This window comes from Heteronotia binoei, chromosome 16 (genome assembly GCF_032191835.1).
Source record: "Heteronotia binoei isolate CCM8104 ecotype False Entrance Well chromosome 16, APGP_CSIRO_Hbin_v1, whole genome shotgun sequence".
Lineage (NCBI taxonomy): Eukaryota > Metazoa > Chordata > Lepidosauria > Squamata > Gekkonidae > Heteronotia > Heteronotia binoei.
Genome location: NC_083238.1, coordinates 18,733,427 through 18,756,418, shown reverse-complemented (window position 1 = coordinate 18,756,418; position 22,992 = coordinate 18,733,427). Strand labels below are relative to the sequence as shown.

Sequence of the window (22,992 nt, the reverse complement as noted above, 5' to 3'; positions counted from 1 at the left end):
GATGGTTAGATCGGCTGAGTCTAACAGTGGGTATAACGTCCATACTAAATGAAGGATTGCCTTGCTGTAGCCACAAATTATTATTTCTTGTCCACGTCCCTCGGCACCTTTTCTCTGCTCTTGCCACTTGCTGGTCTCTTTCCTAGGTTAAAACCTCCCCATTACTTACAACTTGCTTAAAATGAGCTCTAAATGTTTTAAGGTAGTAAAGGTGCAAAATCCTAAAGAGGGTAGACCGGAAAAATATCTATTTAAAATGAAAAAGGCTATAATTATGATGGTGTACTGACTAGTAGTAACTTGTAAAAATTCTGAAATGCAGCATTATTCTGGGTGTAAACGCTTCAGGGGTTTCACAGCATTCTTTTTATTTATGATCCATGTAGGACAGTGTTGATGCTCTGAGCAGTTTACATGCCTGTAGCCTCAGCATGTTTGAAATGCAAATGATATTCAACTTTTCTGACACAGAATGCATTAGAATATTGGATTATGCAGATTATTAGATGGCTTCATGCACTCCTCATTAGAAGTTGAAACACTACTTATAAAATACCCCATAATCTTTAGTTCTAAAACAAACTTAGTTTTACTAGCCATGCAGGATTTATATTGGCCAGCTCTGCATCAATTTAGAGCCCCGTGGCGCAGAGTGTTAAAGCTGCAGTAGTGCAGTCCTAAACTCTGCTCATGACCTGAGTTTGATCCCTGGTTGAAGCTGGGTTTTCAGGTAGCCAAGCCGGCTCGAGGTTGACTCAGCCTTCCATCCTTCTGAGGTCGGTCAAAGGAGTCCCCAGCTTGCCGAGGGGAAAGTGTAGATGACTGGGGAAAGCAGCGGCAAACCAACCTGTAAAAAGTCTGCCATGAAAATGTCGTGAAAGCAGCGTCATCCCAGAGTCGGAAACAACTGGCGCTTGCACAGGGGACCTTTCCTTTTCCTTTCCTGCATCAATATACCCATTGGACAGCAAAAATTATTTTACTGATTTATAACTTGTTGATAATGGTGAAGATTTCTAGATGCTGATTTTTTTTTCATAGCACTTTTGAAAGGTCACAGCCACACTGAGCAATACGTGGCAAGGACTTTACCTGCTTCAGCATTCAATATACCTCACCAAGAACTGTTATACTCATGACATCACAGAACTGGCCAGCTGACCAGCCTTCCTTTGAATTGTGCTATTTAAAGAAGCGGGACTGAAATGCCATTTGTCATACTTTGTAAATGTTTTCCAAGTCATTTTTTTTTAATTAAACCAATACAGCTCCTGGATCTTATAGGATGGAGGGCCTTTTTCTGGCATGATCTTGACTTCATTTAACTTCGCCTTTGTAATCTATCCATTAATGTGTTAGTATAATTTTTGTTATCGCATAGATTTCATCGGTCATTGTCTATACTAGGGGTGTCAAACTTGCAACCTGCCCAGGGCTTTTACCTGTCCCACGGCATTGTTCTCCCTCCTCCTCCCCCTCCTGTCCTCACCCTTTGAAGCTCTGAGGCTGCCAAAGTTCCCAGCTCCTTCTGCCTTATTTTTGCCTGCTTCAGCAGGAGGTTCTTCTGGGCTTGCAAAGCTGCAAAAAAAATGCAGAAGAGATTTTCCATTAAAGTCTCTTTGCCCAGATAGACTACTCTGGGAGAAGTCTATCTGGGCCAAGAGACCTTAATGGAAAATCCATTCCACGTTCTTCTTCCAACTTCCGTGCTGCAATGTATTTCAGTGGAGTGGAGCTCAAGTAGTTTTGTTTGTATGTCCAGGTGAAGCTGTTGTTTGCTGGAGTGGTCTCCTTACAATTAAAAGGTTGATGATTTGAGCCTGTTTGTCTCTGCTGAATGTACCTGAGAACTAGTGCCTAGTGAGTACTCTAACCTGGGAACCAGCAGCCAAAGGGGGATATTACACGGGAGAGCCATTGACAGTCTGAGTAGACCTGTGGTGGCGGTGGTAGGGAGAAGCTTGCAGTGCCCAGCCATTTCATGTTTTCCTAGGCTCAGAGCATTTTATATTTTTTTAGTTTAGATTTTTAGTTTCTGCTATGATCCTTGGGCTTTTTCTTTATGTTTTATTTTAAAGACTGCACTGCCAAATCCCATTATTTCCCCACCTTTCCATTTTAAACAAAATACTGCAAGAGTTTTAAGCATGTTTGTATTTTTAAGTTAAAAAAAAAATATTGAATTGTGTTCGTCTGTATCCCTTATAAAGTTTATATCTCCACTACCTGGCATTACATTATGACACACATGGTCTGGACCCACAAAGTCTCATTTTTGTCAGATTTGGTCCTCGTAACAAATGAGTTCAATACCCCTAGTCAATACAATTTCCAGTGCAGGAGGTGATTGTTTATTTTAAGTAGATAATGGGGTAGTGGGAAGAGAAGCATTTCTGGGATTTTTATATCAGGATGCTTTGATATACTGGGTCACTGCATGTCTTGCTAATAACATCAGTTCCTTGGTGATTCTTGTAAACCGCTTCTCCAAATGGGTGAGAAAATGTCGAATCTTTACCACCTGTCCCAAATGAAATAGCCTCTGGAGTAAGGTGGCAGATACGAAGAAAGGTTTAATTTTAAATCTGAATAAATGTTGGGCACAAAAGCAATAATCCCAGGCAGCTATTGCAGCCTGTCGACGTGTGCACTGCATGCGAGCTTTCTTCAGTAGTAATCAATGCAGAAGAAAACGCTTACTATGGCAACCAATGTATCCAAGGATGTCAGTTCTATTTCGGAAAGCATTGCTTAATAAAATGCTGCAAAACTTCAACAGCACGGTGTATTTTAATCTGCTCTGCTACCTTTCACTTTGGAAACGGACAGCATGCGTTTATAAATCACGGCTCTTTTAGACTGTCATCGTGCGTTTACACCTTGCACAGTGATACAGTGCCGAAGATCTGAACACATTTCATGGTGATGGGGGAGTGGGGAGTCAACAGTGACTCAATATATGCAACAAATGTCATCTGTGCTTTTTAAAATTACTCTGTAGTCATTCTTTGTAACCCACCAAGCCAAATATAACCCAGTGGTACCCTATGGTGACCCACCATGAGCTTGATAAACTTTTTTAGTTGCCTGCCAGCAACTGCAAAAATGGGAGGGGGAAAAAGAATATTGTTCCTCTGTCAGGCTTTTGAATTACTGGGAGTTTAATGGATCACTCACCTCAAAAAGGATATTATAGCATTGGAGAAAGTCCAGAAAAGGGCAACTAGAATGATTAAAGGGCTGGAACACTTTCCCTGTGAAGAAAGGTTGAAATGCTTGGGGCTCTTTAGCTTGGAGAAACGTCGACTGTGGGGTGACATGATAGAGGTTTACAAGATAATGCATGGGATGGAGAAAGTAGAGAAAGAAGTACTTTTCTCCCTTTCTCACAATACAAGAACTCGTGGGCATTCGATGAAATTGCTGAGCAGACAGGTTAAAACGGATAAAAGGAAGTACTTCTTCACCCAAAGGGTGATTAACATGTGGAATTCACTACCACAGGAGGTGGTGGCGGCCACAAGCATGGCCACCTTCAAGAGGGGTTTAGATAAAAATATGGAGCAGAGGTCCATCAGTGGCTATTAAAATTTTCTTGCCACTGTGTGACACAGTGTTGGCCTGGATGGGCCATTGGCCTGATCTAACATGGCTTCTCTTATGTTCTTATGTTCTTACAGATCTTTGTCGGGAATTACAACTCACTAAGATACTGGAAAAAAAAAATCTGTGAGAAGACAACTACAAATTAAAACAAGATTTATCCAATGTTGCAAATGACATGCAACCAGAGAGTTTAGATTTCTAACGCAATGCTTGGAAAATTCCAGCTCCGCTCAACTCAACTGTGGAAGAATATTGGTCAACTGTTATGGGATTCATTTATGTGTGGGTGGGTGTGGGTGTTAAGTGCCATCAAGTCACTTCTGACTTATAGACTGATTTCGCATTCACCTTACTCCGCCCTCACGTCCGTCTTCTCCGCGTGGCATCCTCCCGATTTCCCACTATTTGTGCCAGGGCTAGAGGAAACATCGTGGTTTTCGCACAGCAAATGGAAACTGCTAAAAACTAGTTTCCGTTTGCTGCAGCCCTGACACAAATAGTGGGAAATCGGGAGGACGCCGTGTGGAGAAGATGGACGTGAGGGCAGAGTAAGGTGAGTGCGAAATCAGTCATAGTGACCCCATGAAATAATGTCCTCCAAAACATACTATCATTAACAGCCTTGCTCAGGTCTTGCAAACTGAGGGCTGTGGCTTCCTTTATAGAGCCAATCTATGCTTGGTGTAGTGGTTAAAGTGTGCAGACTCTTATCTGGGAGAACCGGGTTTGATTCCCCACTCCTACACTTGCAGCTGCTTGAATGGCTTTGGGTCAGCCAGAGCTCTTGAAAGGGCAACTGCTGTAAGAGCTCTCTCAGTCCCACCTACCTCACAGGGTGTCTGTTGGGGGAGGGGGGGGGAGGTAAAGGAAGAAGAAGATGATGATATTGGATTTATATCCTGCCCTATATTCCGAATCTCAGAGTCTCAGAGCAGTCATAATCTCCTTTACCTCCCCGCCACAACAGACACCCTGTGAGGTAGGTGGGGCTGAGAGAGCTCTTATAGCAGCTGCCTTTCAAGGACAATTCCTATGAGAGCTATGGCTGACCCAAGGCCATTCCAGCAGGTGCAAGTGGAGGAGTGGGGAATCAAACCCAGTTCCCCCAGATAAAAGTCTGCACACTTCACTACTACACCAAACTGTAGTTTGTGATTGCTCTGAGACTCTGAGATTCAGAGTATAGGGTGGGATATAAATCCAATATTTTCATCTTCCTGTTGCCTTCAACTTTTCTCAGTATTACTGTTTTTTTTTTCCAGTGACTTTTGTTTTCTCATAATGTAACCAAAATACAATAGGTTCAGTTTAGTCATTTTAGCTTCTCGGCAGACTTCAGGCTTGATTTGGTCTAGAACCCACATTTGTCTTTTTGGCAGTCCACAGTATCTATAAAACTCTCCTCCAACATCACATTTCAGATGAAAACTTTCTGTCAGCTTTCTTCATTGTCCAGCTTTTACACCCATACTTAGAAATGGGGAATATCATGGCATGAATTAATGTGATCTTGGTCACCAGAAACACATCCCTACCCTTAACAATCTTTCCTAGTTTTTCATTCATGCATCCCATTCTCAGTCTCCTTCTGATTTCTTGATTGCAGTTTCCCTTTGGGTTTATGTACCATAGCAATTTCTTCATATAATCTTTTGAGTTTCTTCAACCTTAAAGTAACTGTGTGGGGAAAAATGGTACTTGTAGCACAAATATCTCCTATCTTTATCCATACATATGAGATCAGGATCTCTACTTGGGGGCAAACACACAACGAAAATGTTTTGGTTTATGCAGGCCTGCATGCACGTGACTGCACTGCAGTAGCTCTCTCAGTAAATGGCTACAAAGCATGGGGATCCATATGAATTAGAAAGTTTGTGAGCATAATCTGTCCTGTAATCAATAATGATAATTTGTTTACAACAAAACAGCATGGTGAAAATTAGCTTAAGGCTCTTTATCCAGGGGCACTAGCTCTTATTTATTTAGTACCTTTATAGATAGCATTAAGGAGGAGAGGAAAAAATGCACTGCAACATTTGTCAGTTCAGTGTTTAAAAAAAAAATAATGAAACCATTGCTCAGAGACAGTTTTGGTGATGAGATTGCACAAATCTCTAACCTTCTGCAAAATGACGACGCTTTATTTCACGCTAGATTGACACGCATCCTATTTCACAACTCCGTGTACTGTACAGTTTCTACTGGGAAAGCTCATTAAGGAAATCTCCCCCGAGGTTATGCCTCTCAGTTTAAACAAACCATCATGCAGTTCCTAAAGAAAAGCATACATTCTTTTATATTAGATCGTATAGCCATTTCGTATTTTGCAACAATGCGGGAGCATTTTTTCTTAATTGTAAGAATCTTAACCAATGTAGTTTATTCACCAAATTGTTCTGTTCAGGGTAACTTAATATTTTAGGCTTAATTAAGTCGCTAATACTAGCAGTCATAACCAGAAATGCAAGCAAGCCTACAAATACCATGCTGCCTGATCAGCTGCGCCTTTGTATTTGTTACACCATTTCACATCAGGAAAAGATATTACTGGGTTTTTTTCTATTGTCTTCTAAAAAGCACTTATTTTTCCTGTTCTGTTAAGGATGCTATTATCAAAAGCCTGCTTTGTTTGGTCAACATTCAATTACATTGGGAAATTTTTACCAACAAAACCATCCTATCTAGAATATCTTGTTAATTTTTCAGCACCGTGATCGTTACTCCGTGGCAACCTCAAACGGCATAAACAATTATAAGAAGAAAAAAAACCTTTTCTTTTCTTTACTCCAACATATCTAAGCTTGTCGAGAAGAGTTTACAACACCATTCGTTATGACAAACAGTAGAATGGCATAGTTCTGCTGCTGCTTCAGCAATTTGTGGAGGAGAATAATAATAAATGATTATCAAGCTGGATAGCTGTTTATTATTTAAAACAAAACTTTCAGGACAATTTGACATTTCTGTAAAGATGTGTAAAAATGTTCTGAAAACAGTTCTGAGAAAATCACTGGGTAGGATCCTGGGATAAACATCTACTAATGAAAGGGGGGGCATGCCAGCATGGTGCAGTGGATAGAGTGCTAGACTAGGATCTGGGAGACCCAGGTTCAAATCTCCACTCTGCCATGGAAGCATGTTGGGCAATCTTGGTGGTGCAGTGGTTAGAGTGCTGGACTAGGATCTGGGAGACCCAGGTTCAAATTCCTACTCTGCCATAGAAGCATGCTGAGTAATCTTGGGTTGGTCACACACTGAACTTAATTCACCTCCCAGGGTTCTTGTGAGGACAAAATGGTGGTAACATTGTGCCATAAGTCCCCACTGAGGGAAGGTCTACATGAAATAAATCAATCTTCACTGATATTCCTTCTCCCGTGACAGACACACAATTCACCATTATACTGTTCCTGTGGGACGACTGTCCACCATTTTGGGAAGCACTGCAGTGAGAGGGGAAGACAAGGATGTCCCAGTCTGTTGATGCAAATGTCTTCCATTAGCAGAGATTTACTGTGGGATCCAAGCCACAGTACTACTGCAAAAATGCCCAGTATTTAAAAAGCAGACGTTATTGATATATACATAAGGCACCAAACGTTGCTTTAAACAATGCAAGGAAAATAAAGGCACAAGAACTGATGGGGCTATTAGGTAAAGCTACTAAATCATCTTCATTCAGTTTCCTCTTTATGCCTTATTTTCATAGACTGAATTTTTGTGCCAGTCTTCATCCCTTACACAGTACTTCCTGGATTCATTCCACAGTGAAATGAGAGCCATGACCAGACTCAGTAACATGCTGAGTAACTGCATCATTGTGCAAAACGGGTATAGCTAAGGCCAAGTGCAAAGTAATGCACATTGGGGCCAAGAATCCCAGCTACAAATACAAGTTGATGGGGTGTGAACTGGCAGAGACTGACCAAGAGAGAGATCTTGGGGTCGTGGTAGATAACTCACTGAAAATGTCAAGACAGTGTGCGTCTGCAATAAAAAAGGCCAACGCCATGCTGGGAATTATTAGGAAGGGAATTGAAAACAAATCAGCCAGTATCATAATGCCCCTGTACAAATCGATGGTGCGGTCTCATTTGGAGTACTGTGTGCAGTTCTGGTCGCCGCACCTCAAAAAGGATATTATAGCATTGGAGAAAGTCCAGAGAAGGGCAACTAGAATGATTAAAGGGCTGGAGCACTTTCCCTATGAAGAAAGGTTGAAACGCTTGGGACTCTTTAGCTTGGAGAAACGTCGACTGCGGGGTGACATGATAGAGGTTTACAAGATAATGCATGGGATGGAGAAAGTAGAGAAAGAAGTACTTTTCTCCCTTTCTCACAATACAAGAACTCGTGGGCATTCGATGAAATTGCTGAGCAGAAAGGTTAAAACGGATAAAGGGAAGTACTTCTTCACCCAAAGGGTGATTAACATGTGGAATTCACTGCCACAGGAGGTGGTGGCGGCCACAAGTATAGCCACCTTCAAGAGGGGTTTAGATAAAAATATGGAGCACAGGTCCATTAGTGGCTATTAGCCACAGTGTATGTGTGTATATAAAATTTTTTGCCACTGTGTGACACAGAGTGTTGGACTTGATGGGCCGTTGGCCTGATCCAACATGGCTTCTCTTATGTTCTTAAGGTTGATACAACCAGGGTTTTTTTTTAAGTAGGAATGCATAGGAATGCAGTTCCAGCTGGCTTGGTATCAGGGGGTGTGGCCTAATATGAAAATGAGTTCCTGCTGGGCCTTTTCTACAAAAAAAGCTGTGTGAAACAATTGTGATGTCAGTGGATGTGGCCTAATATGCAAGTGAGCTCCTGCTGGGCTTTTTCTAAAAAAAAAAAAAAAAGCCCTGGATACAACTATTCTTTCCAGGGTGACCCAATGTTCATATTGGGCATTTTCATAATAAACCCACAGTATCTGGCAGTATAAGTAGCAAATACAAGAGAGAGACCAGAGTGGGAGAAAACAATTTCACCAAAAACTGTCCAAGCAGACAGTTTCTAACTAACACCACAATACTGGTTAGAACTCATACTATTTAACACAATATGGTATGCAGGGCTTTTTTTGAGCAGGAATGCAGAGAAAAGCAGTTCCAGCTGGGTCGGCCAGGGCTCCAGCTCAAAAAAAGGTCTCAGGCACAGGAAAGGCACTGGGCAGCCATGTGCTCTCAGAATGCATGCTCCATCCTCTCTGGCGAAGAGAGCAATAGACACAGAGCCACCCACCTCCTGGAAGAAGTTGCCACTGTCCGCTCTGCCACACACGGCTCTCTCTCCAGCCATGTTTGAGGAGAGGGGGGGGGGGAGAGAAATGAGATCTCTCATTGAGCTGTGTGAGAACAAGCATCCATGAAACGCAACTGATGGCGTTGTACTGTTCTGTGTCAATATGCAGGAAGTAACCTACTGAACATGTGAGGTCACGGCCAGTGATGTCAGAGGTGTGGCCTAATATGCAAATGAGTTCCAGCTGGGGTCTTTCTACCGAAACTTCCCCCCGATGGCAAGCCTACTGCAATCTGAGCTTTGCTCCTGTCTGGATTTGAGACAAGGTTTTTCAAACCGAAGCAAACACGGCCTTTGCATTATAATAGGAACAGTCATGCCTGTAAACCTAAGTAGCAGTTTTATGAATAAAACTAGTAGGTAGACAGACAGATATTTATGTTCTTATCGTATCCATCCATGTCAGTGATGTATCTGACGAACGTCAGTAAATTTCGTATCCCACTTTCTCCCAGGATTGCTCCACAGGCATGGGGAAAATGAGGTCATTCATTTATTGTTAGAAACTCATATCACACCAATTTTTGCTCAAGGCAGCTAACATTAAAAACATAACATTATAACAGCTGATAGAGAATAACATCAGATGAATAAATGCAGGGAAACATTATCCAATAACAAATGTCCCACATAAAGATCCAGTCTGAAATATACTTAAGAGACAGGAACATACATATGAACATATGAAGCTGCCTTATACTGAATCAGACCTCTGGTCCATCAAAGTCAGTATTGTCTTCTCAGACTGGCAAAGGGTCTCCAGGGTCTCAAGCTGAGGTTTTTCACACCTATTTGCCTGGACCCTTTTTTGGAGATGCTGGGGCTTGAACCTGGGACCTTCTGCTTCCCAAGCATATGCTCTACCACTGAGCCACCGTCCCTCCCAAAATCATCTTGAACATATGAACATATGAAGATGCCTTATACTGAATCAGACCTTTGGTCCATCAAAGTCAGTATTGTCTTCTCAGACTGGCAGCGGCTCTCCAGGGTCTTAAGCTGAGGTTTTTCACACCTATTTGCCTGGACCCTTTTTTGGAGATGCCAGGGACTGAACCTGGGACCTTCTGCTTCCCAAGCAGATGCTCTACCAGTGAGCCACCATCCCTCCCCTACAAATCAAAATCAATGGTTCTGCTAGGGTGACCATAATGTCTGAAGGCCAGCCAGGGACACCTTGGGGGGGGGGAAGGTAGGGGTGTGTGCGCGCGAAGCGCGTGCGCTGCCGGAAACAGGAAGTGACGTCACTTCCGGTGACGTCACTTCTGGTGATGTCATGCCACCGCTGGAAACAGGAAGTGACGCCACTTCCTGTGACATCATTTCCCCCACGGCACCTGCCGAAAACGGGAAGTGACATCACTTCCTGTGACATCACTTCCCCCAAATGACATCATTTCCCCCAAATGCCACTGCCGGAAACAGGAAGTGACTTCACAGCACTTCCTGTGACGCCCCCAAAAATCCCCCAAATATCACCGCCGGAAACAATTTTGTTCTCAAATCCTGTATATAGTTCATCAGTATATGGGATAAGGCACTTTCTCAACTGTGCTGCATAATGCAGCCTATTTATTTTGTCCTGTTTGCTCTGTTGGCTCTATCTGCGCCACCTTCATCACTTTCGGGGTGTGGATCCCCCAGTGGGGTGGTCTCCCGACTCCCTCCGCCGGCTATTTCTGATAGCCCTGCGCCCCCTCTTTCATTTGATATGTGTCCCGTGCGGGTGCCACCCTCCCGCCAGGAGATGCCGCAAAATGAGCCCACTTGAGGCTTATGGCAGCAGGGCTCGGGGGAAGCGAGCTAGACTGCTGTTCTTTTGAGGGGTTATAGAGTGTTTCGAGCCCGTCCCTGTGGCATCGGTCCCATCGTTGTGGGACCCAGGGGGCCGGCGCAGCGGCACGCCGAAGCAGCCTGTCACTAATAACACAGGTCGAGATGCAGGACAGGAACCTGGAAGTGACCGACAGGCTGCTTCAGCGTGCGGCTGCGCCGGCCTCCTGGGCCCCACAACGATGGGACCGATGCTTGGGTCCACCAAAGTCAGTATTGTCCACTCCAGTCACAAACACAAAGCTCCCTTACAGTGAATCAGTGCTTGGGTCCACCAAAGTCAGTATTGTCACATAAGAACATAAGAGAAGCCATGTTGGATCAGGCCACTGGCCCATCCAGTCCAACACTCTGCGTCACATAAGAACATAAGAGAAGCCCTGTTGGATCAGGCCAGTGGCCCATCCAGTCCAACACTCTGCGTCACATAAGAACATAAGAGAAGCCCTGTTGGATCAGGCCAGTGGCCCATCCAGTCCAACACTCTGCGTCACATAAGAACATAAGAGAAGTCCTGTTGGATCAGGCCAGTGGCCCATCCAGTCCAACACTCTGCGTCACATAAGAACATAAGAGAAGCCATGTTGGATCAGGCCAGTGGCCCATCCAGTCCAACACACTGTGTCACATAAGAACATAAGAGAAGCCCTGTTGGATCAGGCCAGTGGCCCATTCAGGCCAACACTCTGTGTCACATAAGAACATAAGGAGGGAAGGGGGGAAGGGAGGGAGGGAGGGAAGGAAGGAAGGAAGGAAGGAAGGAAGGAAGGAAGGAAGGAAGGAAGGAAGGAAGGAAGGAAGGAAGGAAGGAAGGGAGGGAGGGAGGGAGGGAGGGAGGGAGGGAGGAGGGTGGGAAGGAAGGAAGGAAGGAAGGAAGAAAGGAAGGAAGAAAGGAAGGAAGGGGGGAGGGAGGGAGGGAAGGAAGGAAGGAAGGAAGGAAGGGAGGGAGGGAGGAGGTAGGGAGGGAAGGAAGGAAGGGAAGGAAGGAAGGAAGGAAGGGAGGAGGGAGGGAAGGAAGGGAGAATGGAGGGAGGGAAGGAAGGGAGGGAAGGAAGGAAGAAAGGAAGGAAGGGAGCAGGGAGGGAAGGAAGAAAGGAGGGAAGGGAGGAGGGAGGGAAGGGAGGAAGGGAAGGAAGGAAGGAAGGCCGCCGTCTCCCGCCAGCCCCCCCCCGCTTTCGGCCCCCACCCTCCCAGCTTACCTTCTTCCAGGGGGGGCGGGGGGCGGCCTCTCCTCTCGGCGGCTGGTGTTGCTGGCGAGGCTGGCGGCGGCTGCGGAGGCCGGGGAGGGCCTGCGCTGGTCTCTGGAGGGCCTCCAGGGACCAGCGCCGGCCTCTCCGCGGCCTTGGCTGGCCAGCGCTGGTCGCTGGAGGCCCTCCAGAGTCTCTGGAGGGCCTCCAGGGACCAGCGGAGGCCGCCGAGAGGCCTCAGCTGTTCGGCGCTGGTCGCTCCGCGGCCTCCGCTGGTCGCAGGAGGCCCTCCAGAGTCTCTGGAGGGCCTCTAGCGACCAGCGGAAGCCGCGGAGAGGCCGCTGCTGGTCGACGCTGGTTGCCGGAGGCCCTCCAGAGTCTCTGGAGGGCCTCCGGCGATCAGCGGAGGCCGCGGAGAGGCCTCCACTGGTCGGCGGTGGTCGCCGGAGGCCCTCCAGAGTCTCAGGAGGGCCTCCCGGGACCAGCGCCGGCGCCTCCGCGGCCTCTCCGCGGCCTCCGCTGGTCAGCACTGGTCGCCGGAGGCCCTCCAGAGTCTCTGGAGGGCCTCCCGGGACCAGCGGAGGCCGCGGAGAGGCCTCCGCCACCGCCGCCGGGCCCCGCACGCGGGCGGGGAAGGCGGCGAGTGAGTGAGGGAGCTTCCCTGCGCGTGCGCAGGGATGCTCCCTCCCTCACTCGCCGCCTTCCCCGCCGGCGCCCGCGGCCCACCGCCTCCGGGGCTGGCTAAACCAGGACCTCTAATGGTCCCGGTATAGCCAGCCCGGGAGGCGGGAATAGGGGGCCAGAACTGGGACATTCCCGGGTACCCGGGACGGTCTGGCCACCCTAGGTTCTGCCAAGGCCTCAGCAAAAGGCTCCGCTAAAATAGAGTGCTTTAAAGCAACTTGTGGGCTCTAACCAGAGTAGATGCACCCTGTACCTCCACCGGTGGGTGTCATCCAAAGAGTGGGCGCTATCATAGAAAATGTTGAGGTTCTCAAGAGGGTCAGAGTTGTGTACAGAGTTGGGGCATTTAAAAAGAAAACCGTAAGCTGAAATAAGTCATTCTATTTAGGGACAGACTATTGTATCTGGCCAACACCAGATCCTATGCTCCGTTCTGCAGACTAAGCAAGGCCAGCTATAGAATGAAGCAACTTCAGGTGGTGGTGGGAAGTGACTGCAAAAAACTCCCCAATTCACCTGTTACTTGTCAGCTGCTCACTTGCCACCCTGGTAGCTGGAGGAGGTGAGCCTTCCCTTCTCCCTCCTCTAGCCCTCTTGAATGAAAACAAAAAAGCAACAGCAAGCTGTGTTATGTCTGTTCCAGAACTCTAATGAGATTCCTTCTTCTTACAAGACTTTGGCCACAACTAGCTGCTTTTTGCTGGACCAGTTGAAATGGTGGCTGAACTCATGAATGGCTTTCCGCATTATTTTTTAAATGAGAACTGAGAAGGCAAAGAGGTAAGGAGGGCTATCTCTCTGGTTCCAGAGAAGAGGCTATGACAATGAGGCCTGTGCAAGGAAACTATATCTTGAGCTACCCTTGAGAATCAACAAAGCATGCAATAGGCTCCTAAAAAGGCAGAACATGTAAGTTCATTTACTTGAGGGTTAGCTATGCAACACCGCTGAGCTTGTGCTAGGTTAAAAGAGTTATTGGGCCATTTAAGGAGTACTGTTCTTTTGTGACAATGGCTACAAAGAGCCATTGTGACAAAGAGCCAGTTTGGTGTAGTGGTTAAGTGTGCGGACTCTTATCTGGGAGAACCGGGTTTGATTCCCCACTCCTCCACTTGCAGCTGCTGGCATGGCCTTGGGTCAGCCATAGCTCTGGCAGAGGTTGTCCTTGAAAGGGCAGCTGCTGTGAGAGCCCTCTCCAGCCTCACCTACTTCACAGGGTGTCTGTTGTGGGGGAGGAAGATGAAGGAGATTGTGAGCCGCTCAGAGACTCTTCGGAGTGAAGGGCGGGATATAAATCCAATATCATCTCCTTCTTCTTCTACAAAATTGATCATCTCTCCTGCAAGTACTAGTGTTATCAACATACAGGAAAAAAATAGATTAGTACCTGCTTAGATGATACAACATTTAAAGGCTCTTTCTGTATTGTAGAAGATGAAGTGGGATAAGACAGGTTCATTAATATAGCTGCCATTTGGCTTACTAAAGACTTACTTAACATTTAAACAAGGCAATTTTTTTCCTAAGCACTATCTAACTTAACTAAACTAGTTAGGAGAGAAGAAGACAAAACCAGAGATAAGAAAAGAACACACATAAAATGAGTCCATTCTTTGATACCAACCTCCAGACATTTACTAAAGGAAATAGTCAGTGGGGCTGTCAAAAATATTCCTAAAAACCTCCAGCCGCGTGTAGTTTCTCAGCAGCCATCTTTGAGAACGACCGCCGTTACACATCTCCACTGTGGGACCACGAGTGCCATCTTCTATTCTGCTTATTGTCAGACATGATTGGGTAATAATATGAAGAAATGTATGTGTCTGTGCAACAGAAGAATGGTACAAACAGAAACCACAAATAAAGAAACAGAAAAGAAAACCCTCTCCAATCTTTGGCAATGAGTTCTAGCTACCAGAGTAATTGGTGCTCTCAAGCATAGCTGCAAGATTTCTTTTTCTGCAAGTAATCCTTGGCTGTTACATGGCATAAATGCTATAAAAACCTGACTGCGTTAACGAACACAAGATGAACAAATCTCACCTAGAAACAGTGTTATAAGGAGTAAATCTCAGCCTAAAAATGCTGTAGAATTGTCCTATAAACTAGGACTGAATTGTATTAATCATGCTAACCGTGATTTTTCTCCCCTTGACATATTCGTTTTAACAAGTTAAGCAGAACACTTATTGTACGAACCTTTATCATTTTTTTATAGATGGTCCTCTCTTGGCTGCCTAATTTCAAATGAAATAATCAATTTATATTAAAGGCAATCTTCCTGTTCACCAAAATCTAACTGAACAGCCCTTCCGGCACTGCTTTTATGCTGCTGACTGAGATAACTTTCTATTTTGGAGATGAAGAACAACAGTTTTAAAAGGTAAAAGTGTCATGTGTGTAGGCAAATGCTACACTGAAGAGGTTCTTCTAGTCTGGTTTCCTTCCTGATTCAGTGTGTGTGTATTTAAATAATTGAGAGATTTTGAGGGCCAAATCCACAAATCATGGGATATTTACACTACACCCATCATTCACAACTGGAATGGTTTGCTGACTCAGGAAAATCCAGTTACGAATGGTTACCTTAGCATGACGATACCATGATATCCAGTGATGAGTAGCCTCCCTATAGGAACATTTAATAATGTTGCTATTCCTATGGACATGTTCCAAATATCATCTTTGCTCCTTCCTAAGTTTCCCTTTCCATTTATTAGCAGGTATGCAACAAACAAACAAACCCCTCATTGACAGGGCAACATTCTACCTTTGTGCATTGCCATAGCTTATAGACACTAAAGGAGGTTAAAGTGTTTCAGCACCAGTGTCCTTTGATAGCAAGAAGCCTCACAGTGAGCATGCCTCCAGAGAAAGGGTCTTCAGCCTATGGTTTTGGACCTTCATATGGGTCAAGGATCCCTATCTGCTGTGTTTCAGAGTCCCTAGAACATTGTTAGGGGTGTGTGTCGGGGCAGGGGGTTGTGGCTTTTTGAGAGGACCTGTTGCTAGTGTGCATGGTATGCACAGACAGCAACGGTGCCACACTTCTTTTCTTCGTATGCATGCTGAAAGGAAGCAGGGCGGTGAGGTCCCCAGCAGTAAAGAGGTCTTAAGCACAGGCAAGGTTCAGAAACCCAGTCATTTAAAAAATACATACTTACGAACATACTCTGGTTTCTCTTCAGATCGCATAAATCTTTCGCCTTTTACTTACGAACATATTCTAAATGTGATCTATTGAGCTAAGAGTCTCTGCTATATAGTTACAAAAGTAATTTGTTTCTGATCAGCTACATGTTGTCAAAGCGAGAACTGCAAATAGGTATCTAACTGATACTTTCATAAAGTGAAATTGAAAACCAGTGGAGGCACTCACTTTGATCCTGAGATCAGCTAGAGGGTGCTTCAGATTCTTCTCGACGCTCCCTAGTCTACAAGGGCTTCCTAATTCACTTCAACAGAGGAAGCAGCTCAAGGTCCTCAAAGCAATGCACGAACTAATCTCTCTGGTGAATGGGTCAATTTACAGGCACTCTTTGTGCACCTTTCAATTGCACAAGAGCTCTGGACTGGCACATCTAAGTCCAGTAAGTCTAAATTATCAGTCTCCAATGCCCAGAGTGAAAAAGCAAGTTCGGCACAGGGCGCTGATCTCAGGCAAGAAAACTCAAACTTGCATGATGGACTAGCTATTTAACATAATCTACAGAAATGCAGTCATCCTCAAGATCTATAGAGGAGCACGCATTATAAAGAGGTGCTCTGAGTTTATGAAAACTGAAACAAAACATAGAGGAACACAAAATAACCCATGCATAATCAGCACATAGTGCATTATGAATATTAAAGATTGCCCACAGTATGGTAGTTGTTTTCTTTTTTTTTTCACAAAAGGAAAGCTGAATGGAAGGAACGGAAAGAAAAAAACTTAAATGCAGCAAAGAGTTTACAGCTATGCTTGAGTACCATTGTTTAAAAATAAAAATACACATTTCTGAATGCTTGTCTAACAAGGCACTGCAGCGTACCATTTTTTGTGCGTGTTCAATTATTTCTTGTATGGAGAACAACAAGAACGTTTCAAGAATGAGTGTCCTTATAATGTCAGTTTGAGTAAGCAGCTGGAGCATCAATTTTTGCTTTAGTTTCATTATGAATCTGAGATGCGTGCTCATGTCTACTTCTTCTTCACCAGTGGAAAGGAAATGGCATGTGAATAAATTAATGGGAGCCGTAATAGCTTTGCATACTAAAACAATGATTAAAACATATTCAACAGATCCAAGAGATAACTATAAACAAGATGAGATTAATTTTACAAACATTTTAAGATCTGGAGATAACCTATCGAGCTCTTTAAATTCAATTAATTGTATTAATTCAACAAAACTAAACTTAGCTCAACGTCCTACAGAGCCCTACCCGTACTGTTTGGCTTTGCTTTAATCCTACCAATTTGCAGGAAAACAATAAACCTCATATAACTTAATCTTTTAGTTTACAGGAGTCCGGCATTTGGGGTGGAACTCCGAATAATCTACTAAATCCAGCAAAATTATACTGCCTGGCTGCTACAACTTTAGAACTGATCTGGTACACAATTCAGCGTAGACCAGAACATGAAAATCTAGTTAATGCACGATGGCCATCCAAGGGTTACTCAACTATTCCCATCAAAAAAAGAAACAGCAGCTGGTTGCTCAAAGTAACAAGGAACGTCTATACTGATAATCTGTAATAGGTCTGGAAAACGCAATAAAATGTCAGAACTGGAAGCACCTTAGGTTATAATTTGGGTGGTTCTCCTATTTGCCAGATGTCTTCACATTCGATTCCCCCACCCACCTCCCTGCATCCTCCAGCATTTATTCAACTTTCCTCACATCCCTTGTTCACCGAGTACTTCAAAAAAGCACTCTGGCATTACCATTTTGAATAAATGAAGTTAAAGGTAGACAGCTAGTTAACCAGCAAGTTCTCCTCTCTGGAGTACATGATGCTGATGTTTTAATGTTGTGTGATTAACAAATATGTCATTCAGCTGTACTACTAAATCAATGGGAACCTGGCAGTTTTCAGGCACAGGATAAAACATAAACGACATTTTTAGATAACTAGGCTTGTTAGGGACACCAGAACACCACAGCACTGTAGTGCTTAAGATATGGGTTCTTAACTGGGATCATATGGCTCCTTAGGGGTGATTTACACATTTCAGAGCAGACTCAGAACCTTAGAACATTTGAGATTTTAAGTAGCCCCTTCTCTCCTTTTGCAATAGGTTTGAGATGGTCTGATACTCTTGGTTTTATTCTGAAGATAAAATTTGTTAGTATGGATTTTTTTAAAACAAACAAACAAACAAACAAACAATTTGGCATTAAGCCAAATGGAATCCAGCCTAAAAATAAACAGTTGGCTGATGGCCATCGGGCAAAAGGGTCTTACTGAATATGTCTGACTATGGTATATCATAAATGTATCAACAAGTTGAAAATATATTGGTGTATCATCAATGTAATGGACTGGTTTGATACTGATATTGTGTGCGTATATATGGTTTGTTTGCGTTTTTAAAGTTGAGACCTGGATAGCGCTTGATGATAAAGATGCATACTTGGTGAGAACTAGTTGAGAACCACTGGCTTAGGACAAAGGAAAAATGCAATACTAAAACAATATATGACATATAAACTAGGAAAGGATATTTTTGCCATTTTGCTGATATATCTTAAGTACTACTTGGATTTAAGAGGTTTTAGAAAAGGAACCTAAGTGGATTACAATGAAAATTTGCAACTGCTAGTGTTGGACTATGTGTAACTGGAAGCCTAAAGTCCATATCAAATAATACAGTCTACTGAAGCCAACTAAATAAGGGTCAGGTCAACACCACAGGAGTAAAGCGAGATCCTACACTAGAATCAATCACAGGGATAATCAAGCTTAAGTCACTTACCTCAAAGTTATATTCCCATTTACCTATATACTGACAAAAGCAAAGTACACTATCAAACTGTAACCCAGGAAAATATTTTACTACAAATAATTTTAATCTTCCGACAAACAGTTCTCTTTGACATATTCATAAACTTAAATACTAGTCCCCACCACCAACTAGAAATTATTTCTCACATAACTGAATACACCATATTGCCAGTAGTGCAGGTAAACAGTGAACTCTGCATGCAGTGGGCTATCTGAAGCTCCCTTCTCTGAAAACGACCATCTGTACAGCCACAAACTCTAAGAATAGTGTATAGGTGAATTGAAATGGTCAGTCATGCAGTCTGAGGAACTCTGGTTAGGGGGGAAAGGTACTCAAATGAACACATGCAAAAGCATTGGAGTCTTCTTCAAGGAGTCTGAGATTCATAGATATGGTTCTTCACAATGCAGTGTGAGCAGTATAGAGAGGACAGATGCAACGGTCCAAAGGAATACAAAGGAGGTGGTGCCAAGAAATGGAAAAGATGTCCAAAGCCAAATGGGACTTACGGCTTGACCAACATATAGTGCTAAAATTACATTTCCATATGCATTAATATAATCCAGATAATCTTGATTCACTGGTAATTAGGATAATTTAAGCATTTAGTATGATAGCAGAAATTAATCATTAGTTTTTCTTAGGAACAAACAGACAACAGAATTCTTATAGCAGCTCCAACTATTAATGCACGTACATAGCTAATACTAGGATTGCCAGCCCCCTGGTCCCAGTGAGGTTCCCCTACTTTTTGGGGCTTCAATCTGCTGCTGGTCAGCTGGATGGTAGGGGAAATCCCGCCCTCAAACAGGCATCACTTTCAGGTGGCGTCACTTCCTGGTGATATCATCACACTAGAAATGTTGTGCAGTGATGCTCTGGTTTTTGGGCAAACTCTATGGCTGTGAAGGCAAAAGAATCATAGAGTTTTAGCCCCAAACCAGAGCATCACATGCAACATTACTGACATGATGCTGTCAGTTCTGGGTGATGTCACTGTGTCAGGAACATTGCATGTGATATTCCATCCACCCCCAGAATGCCCCCCCCCAAAAAAAAATCCATCCACCACAATGGCAAGGGGACCGACCCGGCAACCTTAGCTAATACTACTACTACTACTACTACTAAATTTATTTTTGTATCCCGCCCTCCCCCGCCGAAGGCAGGCTCAGGGCGGCTAACATGACACGGTATATACCATGATAGTAAAATACAATATTACAACAAACAATTAAGCAATTAAAACAAATAAAATTACATTCATAAGTTAAGTTAAAATTAAATAGACAGTTAAACCATTGTGAATTATATAGAATTAATATATATATATATATATATATATATATAGAATTAATACTAAAATTGGATTCAAAATGCTGATAAAAAAACACATACCATGGGTGGAAGTACAAAAAAGAACAGGAATTAGAAACCTAATCACCAAGAAAACAAAACCCCAGAACTTTAAAAAGGGTAATACTTCCCAAATATAAGCTAGCATAGATAACACAACTCAGACAAAAACGTGCCGAATGAGATTTCAATACATTACAGTTTGAAACCTCTGTAGCAACCTGGGTGGACACAGTGGATGCGGGGCTTAGAGAGGAAAGAACACTGAAGCTTCCTTGGCCTCATTGCTGGCCTGGGATTGGTAGGAGCTAGAGCAGAAAGCATGCCCACACTTTTGCTCCAAGCCCAGCTACCTGGGCATTTTGGAAGCGGGAGAGGCTTTCAAATTTTCCTTTTATCGCAGCAGGGCCACCTGGGACTAGCAGGGCAATGGATAATGGGATATCCCCTACCCTGTGAGTCCTAGTTGCTTTCATATGAACCTAGTTCAGCTAGAGGAGATTTCTTTTCATGCTTGTTCTTTATTTTAAAGTAAAATTTTCATCTAGGGGTGTACTTTGATCACTTATATGTTCAGGAAAGTTGAAAAGTACACCAGGTATAAGAATGCATGTGTTTTGTTGATATAAGCAATGTATAAGTTCAGCTCCTAAATCTTGAACATTGTTTTATTTTTCAATAAACATTGTTTTATTGTTCATTTGATTACAAAAAGAGGAAATTTTAAATTGTTCATAAAAACACACACACACACAAAATATGCAAACTTAATAAAAGGGTGAAAGATATACTGCAAAATTTCAAAAGAAAAATTTATGAGCCCGAGGATCTCATAAGTACCTAGAAGGTACTTACTAAAACCATGGCAATAGACTGGCACAAAAACAGTCACATAAATGCTGCAGAGAAGTTACGGCACTGCTTCAAGAAAATAAACCAATGTGAAGTTTGGAAAGAGGGCAGAGGATGTGTAGATTTATTGTATGGACTCCTTGCCTTGTTTTGTCCAGATATTACAACTAAATCATTCTTAAGGGCTCTGGCATGTAATGCACACAAGGAAATGTAAATGAGAAATGGCCTCCACTTTCCCGTTACAACATTATCTTACCTTTCAGACTAGGGTTGGTAGCGCTGGGTTGGGAGATACCTGGAGATTTTGGGGATGGAGCCGGCAGAGGGCGGGGTTTGGGGAGGGGAGGGACCTCAGCAGGGTACAATGCCATAGAGTCTGCCCTCCAAAGCAGCCATTTTCTCCAAGGGAACTGATCTCTGTCACATGGAAATCAACTGTAATACTGGGAGATCTCCAGCTCTCACCTAGAGACTGGCAATGCTATTTCAGACAGAAGTTTAAAGGTAAGAAATAGATGCTAGATATAGTAAATGAATCATACCACTTCAACCTCTTTAAGCTATATTTTATTTCAACTGGGAAAAACGGAAAGAGTCTGAGGACTTCCCATGTGATACATGTGCAGTGTGAATAATTTTGCAGTAAAAGTGGTAAAGGTGGTCCCCTGTGCAAGCACCAGTCGTTTCCGACTTTGGGGTGATGTTGCATCACAAAGTTTTCACAGCAAAGTTTTTATGGAGTGGTTTACCATTGCCTTCCCCAGTCATCTACACTTTCCCCCCAGCAAGCTGGGTACTCATTTTACTGACCTCGGAAGGCTGAGTCAACCTTGAGTCAGCTACCTGAACCCAGCTTCCACTGGGATCGAACTCAGGTCATGAGCAGAGAATTTGACTGCAGTACTGCAGCTTTACCACTTTGCACCACGAGGCTCTTGCAGTACAAAGCATTCATCTCATCACAAAAGTGAAAATATTTCACAGGAGCCTTTTTTTTTTAATGTGCTCCCCCAAACTTCCCAATTTTTCTGTATGCAAAACTGAGAAAAAGTTGATCCCCCCCCCAAAAAAAATGCTTTTATTTTTGGGGCCTTCATATCTCCACAGGTGACTCATAGGGATATTTTAGGAGCAGCTGTTGGTCTTCCACAGGATGGGTGAAACTGGCAAAAGCAGCCCCCCTTACTTGTACAGACATTTTAAGTGGAAGCCAATCCAGTGAAGCTGTAATGTTTACCAAGAGTGAACTTAAAATAGAAAAAAAAAAAAAGCTTATATGTCATTTTCCCATAAATCCAGTATTCAAAGCCAGTTCACGTCAAACAATGCGTGCTAAAATTGCAGTTTGTTCTCTGGACATTTGTACAGATTGTAATTGAATAACGTTTAGAATGGATAAATTCTTGTATAGCCTCTCTCATAAAAACAGGGACAATTAAATAGCCACAGCAGAACTAAGAAGGCATTACATAAGGACATCCATTTAAAGTCATTTGGCATCTGGAGCGAGACAGGTCAGCGCTGCTATTGTTATCAGATCTCTCGGCAGCATTTGAGACGGTCGATTATGATCTTATGACCCACTGCCTTGCCGCCGTTGGAGTTCAAGGGGTGGCCTTACAGTGGCTTTCCTCCTTTCTCCATGGTCGGGGACAAAGGGTGACAATTGGTGAGCAGACCTCTCGGCGGCATCCACTTGAATGTGGTGTGCTGCAGGGAGCTATTCTCTCACCAATGATGTTAATATCTACATGCGCCCCCTTGCCCAGATTGCCCGAGGTTTTGGGCTAGGTTGTCACCAATATGCAGATGGAACCCAGCTCTATCTGCTGATGGACGGCCGTTTGGATGCTGCCCCAGACCATCTAACCAGGGCGTTAGAAGCCATGGCAGGTTGGTTGCACTTAAGCCGGCTGAAGCTAAATCCAACTAAGATGGAGGTCCTGTACCTGGGTCGGGGGGGACCAGGATCGGGCAACCGACTACCCACCCTAAATGGCAGCCCTTTGGTGCCAGCTCAGAAGGTGAGGAGTCTGGGGGTGACACTGGATGCCTCCGTTTCTATGGAGTCCCAGGTCACAACAGTTGCACGTTTCACCATCTGTGGCAGGCCAAACAGCTGATGCCCTATCTGACATCCCAAGACCTAGCTGTAGTGATCCATGCAATGGTCAC

At 43.9% G+C, this 22,992-nt stretch overlaps 1 protein-coding gene across 2 annotated transcripts in view; it reads right to left on the bottom strand.

Annotated features, from left to right (window-relative positions):
* GALNT13 (polypeptide N-acetylgalactosaminyltransferase 13) overlaps nucleotides 1-22,992 on the bottom strand; it is a 370,357-nt gene that overhangs the window by 1,390 nt on the left and 345,975 nt on the right. The window contains exons 12-13 of one of the 2 annotated variants that reach the window (XM_060257256.1): nucleotides 18,577-18,606; nucleotides 14,248-14,437 (exon numbers count right to left, since the gene is read on the bottom strand). The exons of the other annotated variant lie outside the window; for it this stretch is intronic. Coding sequence (XP_060113239.1) covers nucleotides 14,252-14,437; nucleotides 18,577-18,606 — 216 coding nt within the window. The 3' untranslated portion in view covers nucleotides 14,248-14,251. Of the gene's footprint in view, nucleotides 1-14,247; nucleotides 14,438-18,576; nucleotides 18,607-22,992 lie in introns of those variants that run through there. 2 annotated transcript variants of the gene reach the window in all.